At 40.4% G+C, this 6,000-nt stretch overlaps 1 protein-coding gene across 2 annotated transcripts in view; it reads right to left on the bottom strand.

Moving 5' to 3' along the window:
• Positions 1-1,973: 1,973 nt before the first annotated feature.
• nsg2 (neuronal vesicle trafficking associated 2) overlaps positions 1,974-6,000 on the bottom strand; it is a 47,141-nt gene continuing 43,114 nt past the window's right edge. For both annotated transcript variants that reach the window (XM_084940623.1, XM_084940622.1), the window contains exon 5: positions 1,974-3,422. In XM_084940623.1, the coding sequence (XP_084796749.1) occupies positions 3,228-3,422 (195 nt within the window). In that variant the 3' untranslated portion in view covers positions 1,974-3,227. The remainder of the gene's footprint in view (positions 3,423-6,000) is intronic.

Below are 6,000 nucleotides of genomic sequence, written 5' to 3'. Positions count from 1 at the left end.
TAACATGTCAGGGTTGTGTAAGCACGGCATAAAAGAACATCTGTCCATGCGTAGGTAGTCTGAGTCAGTACTGCTGTGTTGCTGATTTCCCTCCCTTTTATCGGTTTCTTTTCGTTTCCTGGTTGTTCGTTCTTCATCCTATTGTTCTGTTTGTTTTGTTCTGTTTTGTGTTGGATTATTTCATGATTCTGTTACCTCCCTCTGTCTTTCTGTGTGAGCGACAGTGATACCTGCAAACCATTTAATTAAGTTCCATTTGTTTTCATCTAGAAACGGGTGGCTGTTCTTTTATTTATTGACTTTGAAAAAGATGCAAAACACAAAACGCTGCGTGTTGGACTGTGAGGAGTCGTGTTAATCTGTTATTTTGACTGGCAGCACGCACATGCACACTGGGCAATTCTTTACATACACAGATATGTTTTCAGTTTAACAGGAGGATTAAGAAAGGTTGAGTTATCAGTTTCTTTAGATCAACAAGCAGTGTTGTGTTTGGCAGTATGTCTGTGTACTCTTTGCATTATAAGTTATGTAGTGTGAACACAGGACAAATGGGAAAATGTCCAATTTTAATCTTGGTCTTCAAAAATCAAGAGGAAACACTTTGCATTATTAATGATGGTATAAAATGGTTGACTCATGATTTAGTCACGCTAGAATAAAAGTAACCTCCCTGTAACTAAGGAAAATCTGTGGTTGCTAGGTGACTGCATTGAATATTTTGGGATTCAGCGACTGACTGCAAGCAGCTCTGCCATTCAACTGGTCACCCACAGGTTAAGCGTGCAACACCCTTAACCTCTGGGCGACCACTATCGATTTCACAGGTCAGCTGGTGACAGGAAACCTGTCGCCACAAAACAACTAACACTGACAGCAATCACTCTCAGAATGATTTGCAAATAATCGCTGTCTAATTTAAAACCAGACTGCCCCCAAGAGCGCCACTCCTCTGACACATCTCTTTGCAATAGAGTACTGATTGCCAGTTGGTTGTATTCTGCTTATAGTCCCTGTTGATCTGCTTCCCCCTGCATAAGCTGCCTTTATAGGTTAAAAGTATCAGTATAGGAAAATTTTGGACCTGTATTTACTTGGTATCCCACAGAACTATCAACAACAGTAATTAATTCCTGTTATGCTAATGCAGTTTTCTCAAACTTTTACTCACATGCCTTCCTTGCAAAGAAAGTTCATATCCCCGCACCCCACAACTCTGTATTTACTATTAACAAAAATGAGAAATTAATTTAAGTGACAGTCGGCACTTGTTTATTTCCTCTACATAAATTACATTTATTCCACTTCCCTTCACAAACTCACCCTTTTTCTCCCTGGGCATCAACATGGTCCAATGGCAAGTTTCTCCTCTTACATAATGAACCATGGCCCCTGCATGATTTGCATCATCAAATGAACCCAGTGCTATTTGAAGTATTGAAACTTCATGGATATTTTAAACACCAAATTTATTATTTCTTTGTTTATTCTGCTTTAAATCCTACATAGCTGTCTTTTCGTCTTATAGTGCTTTCTTTGCTCTCAAAAAGCTGTTGAATTCAGGACCATTTTCACTCTGCACAAGTGATAAACAGCTGACAGATTCATTAGAATACAGATTTCCAATTAGGACAGTCAGCTATTCATGTCACTGAAATGCCTTATCTGCCATTTACAAGACTATAGAGACATGTAATATATCCAGTAGTTATTATTCATACAGGTATTTTTTTCCTAGCAATTTTATTTTACTGTCAATCACAGGTGCTCATTATTATAGCAGACAAATTTGCCCCACAGCTCTGGAAACTTTAACAACTTGGTTTGAATCCGAGTATGTACATCTCAATAACATAACATGGTGCAAAAAAGCCGTCGCACTCTTTCACGTTGCTCTGCCTCGGGCCCACATTATACGCCGTGTGAGCGCTAAAGAGACGCGGCGGTGAGCGGGACTGACAGACACACTCGGCACAGGTCACAGCTTGTTTTATTTTGAATTCGAACCAAGAGAAGAGGGACAAGGATGCACACGGATAAATTACACCAGGTATTGCTACATATCAACTAACAACATCACAACATCTCATTAAAGCGCTCTTGACAACAGATCCAACATTACCAAATTGAAAAAAAAAAATAATAATAAGAGTGCAGGAGGAGAACTCGGCTGCAGCTGAAGCCCATCCATAAACAGAACAATACACAGTGGCAAATAAAGAGTTTTGGCAAGAGACAGTTGTATGCACAATATCTTGTTTCCCATCTGCAACATTGTGTTTAATGAAGCTACAAGACTGGCAACTGAAGCAATATGTAGTTCACATAAAGGAATTGTAAGACTAATTTTAAAAAAAAAAAAGGAGAAGAAGAAAAACTCCCTAAAGCTACTACAATGCATACACACAAAACTAGCCTGAACGCACATCTTTATGTACAGCTTAGCTCACTGCGGGATCTCAGGATTTAAAATGTATGGCACATCACATTTAAAATGTTCTTCTTCTTGTGTATGAGCGATTAAACAGCAATGAAGGGGGGGAAAGTCGTTCGGTCAAGCCAGAACTGACGCGGGCCTTGGCCTCAGACAGACCAGCTGAAGCTTTGACACATTTTGGGTGATATGCCTGTGTAGTTTTTGACAGGTATGCCTGAGGTTGCCTAGTCTGCACAAAAAAAGCTAGAAAGAAGAGGGGCTGAGAATGACTATACAGTAACTACAGTATACACACTGGGGAAAATATGACTTCAAACTTCAGAGACTCGCACAAAGAAGCGTGAATCTCAGCGTCAACTCGTGCCTTCGTACAAAGAGTTACCTGGTAATCACATACAAAACATCCATAGATTACAGTAAAAAATAAATAATCATGATAGTCAATGAATAATCATTTTGAGGAAGGGAGTAAACAAGATAACAAGAGAGCAGACTGCAGGTGGATGTGGGTGTACGTCAGCAGATGATGATAACCTCAACAGAGTAAGAGATCGGATGCCCCTCGATAAGAATGAGCACATAAAAGAGCAGACAAGTTAATCTGAATACAAATGTGCTTGTGGGGTTTAATGTCTGCATGCACGATTTCACTCTATATATGTACTCTTGTGTGAATCTGTCTCTTTTGTCTACAAGTCTAAATATTCACTGACATGTTGTTGGCCTGTGTCTGCATGTACGTCTTCATGTCTGCATGTGTGTCTTTACATCCTTTAACCATTCAGCTAACTCAGTGGCCCTCACCGCCACTCGGGGGTTTGGCGTCGCGCCCTCCTGACCCTCCAGGCAGCCAGGGGGAGACAGAGTGCGAGGTGGTCTGCTTGGCCATGCTGTAGTGGCTGATCACTGTATAGAAACGGCCCCTGGAGTTGGCATCCTGGGCAGCGTAGTAGGCCTCAAGAGAGGCTGGGATACACCGCTTGTGCTGTAGGGGGAACAACAGTGAGGTTGGTGTGATTTAGCAGGAGAGTAACATGCTAATTAAAAACTCTGCGGAATCATTTACAGAGTTAAAGCAATGAAACCTGAAGGAAAACATTAAAATCCCAACTTCAATTACAATCCAGGCAAAATGTGTTTATACCACATTTATTAAGTTTTTACACTGATTGTATACTTAGCATTGGCCACATCAGAAATATTCAAAGATAACACTACATCAAGGAAAAGCAGGTACGGTGCTGCTACTGTACTATAATCACTTGTGCTCCAGTTCTGACAGGGACTAGAAACAGAGATCTAGCATATTAGCGTTAAATCCTTCTGCTCACCAAAGGTTTTAAATAACCAGGTCCAGTAAAGACCTCATAGTCTCATTTTATCCTAATAGCACATTCTAAACGAGCTGACAGCTCTGCCTCCCAATCTAAAAGTGGACCCGACTCCCAGTTTGGGTCTGGGAGACAGCTCTGCTTTTAAGACAAGACTTAAAGCTTTCCTCTTCACTCTTAAAGCTTATAGCTAGTTGTTTAACTCTGGTTCTCTCTCAGAGTGTGTATCTTTTGTCCCAGGAGCTTGGAAAGAAAAGCATCTGGACTTCTTTAAGTTACTTGAAGCCGTTTCACCTCTCATCTGAGAAGCTTCTTCAGTTCTAAGGGCAATTGGTGGAGAGTCCCAGATTTTAAGCCCTATGGGAGTGTCCCCAAGAGGGTCATGGACCCCCTATTGATCCTCTACCTAATCACACTAGCCAAGGTGTGAAAATGGGTATGGGACAGAGAAGACAGGTGGTTTGAAAGAGGAGTGAAAGAAGCCATCTATGTCCACTGTGAACGACCCTCCTTGAACAGAGGCGGTGGTTTACAACACCAGCTGTCTGCCATCTAAAATCCAGTTTTCAGATCCCTTTCCAGACGCCTTAACGTCCACTCACACAGTGGGCCAATTGACCTCAGGAAATCACATGATAGGGTGGGGCTCAATGGGTTCAGCCGAAAAACTTGGCTGATTGTGACCTACACCCGTTTTCACACCTTGGCTTGACCCTCTTGGGGACACTCCCATAGGGTTTAAAATCTGGGACTCTTCACCAGTTGCTCTTAGAACTGAAGAAGCTTCTTGGATGAGATGTGAAATGTCTTCAAGCAACTTAAAGAAATCCAGACACTTTTCTTTCCAAGCCCCTTAGACAATATACACAACTTTCTCCCCACAAATTTTAAGTATATTCTTCTCTATTTGTACTAAGTGTGTGCAGAAGAGACAGAAAAAAAGATTAATAATATTGCCACAACATAAATCTTCTGGTGGCATTTGACATAATACAATCAGGGTCTTATGAAAGGATGAGAAACCCACTGTAATATATAATAAGAACAAGGTAATTATCTCATGTTTTCTAATACTTTTTGTAAGAACACTGAACACACACAATAATATTGTCTCTTATTAGGTAAGTCACAGTGAAATTATGTGTACTCTGTCACATTAATGATTTTTTAGTTACCACATCACCTCATCGAAATACCTTATTTATTAAGCAGTTACCTTTTTACATTTTCTATGTAAATAACTGTATGTTTGCTCTTTTATCTGATGGTGTAGCCGACCAGTTACAGCTTTCATTATACATTGTAAAATGTCAATAAAACGCTTCTATTTCTGATTCTAATATTAGTTGTAATAAGGAGGTAAAGTCAGAAGACACAAGAAGACGCCTAAAGCTCTGCATAAGATTTATACTTCAGTGTGCTCCAGTGTGTACCCATTTAAAGCCTCACATAGTTGTGCTGTGTGTGGCACACTGTGTGAGCAGACGTGTCTTTCTATTGACACCTTTCCACCTTGTGAATGTGGATGTGACACTGCTAATAATACCTCAGCAGACTGCAGTCAGAGCCCCTGCAGAGGTTGTGGGCCTCAAACTAGATTTATTCCACCTTAAAGACTACATCTGTCTAGAGACACAGACTTGCAAGGTGACCTCTTACAAGGTAGAGTAAAACTTATAAGTAGAGGGCAGTAGAAATCAGCAGAGAAGAGGCTGTCTGTATCCATACACTGTCAAACCTAAAACAGACTGTTGCATAAGGACATCAGTGTGAAACATTTTCTTTTACGACCTCAGCCGTAATGATGAGGAGTCAGTCATAATGTGGTAATTACCATAAAATATTCAGCATGTCTGATTTTTCTAATTTTCATCTAATTGTCAACCAAGCTATTAACATATGATAGAGGACTAAATTAAGTGTCTTTTTGGCTTCTGTGTCAAAGAATAAAAGCAGAAAATTACACCGGTCATAACAAAATCATTGACGCCATTGATGGATTATTGCCTGTCAGATAAGCCTCATCAGCCTCTTCGGTTAACATGAACTCAGAAATGAATAAAAGTAGGGCAGAAGTTTTTTTTCTTCACCCAGGGGAGACTGCGCTCACCTCTATTTCCTGATTTAGATAGGTGGGATGTTAGAGAAGAGCGGACAGGATTCTGCAGTTTATATGGCAGAGCAAATATTGGCCAACACGAATGGCCAATGACAGAGAAATTTATTGTGAAA

Source organism: Perissodus microlepis, chromosome 10, assembly GCF_051167445.1.
Source record: "Perissodus microlepis isolate ML-2025 ecotype Zambia chromosome 10, ASM5116744v1, whole genome shotgun sequence".
NCBI classification, from domain to species: domain Eukaryota; kingdom Metazoa; phylum Chordata; class Actinopteri; order Cichliformes; family Cichlidae; genus Perissodus; species Perissodus microlepis.
The sequence above is the reverse complement of the archived record's forward strand: the minus strand, read 5'-3'. Positions and strand labels throughout refer to the sequence as shown.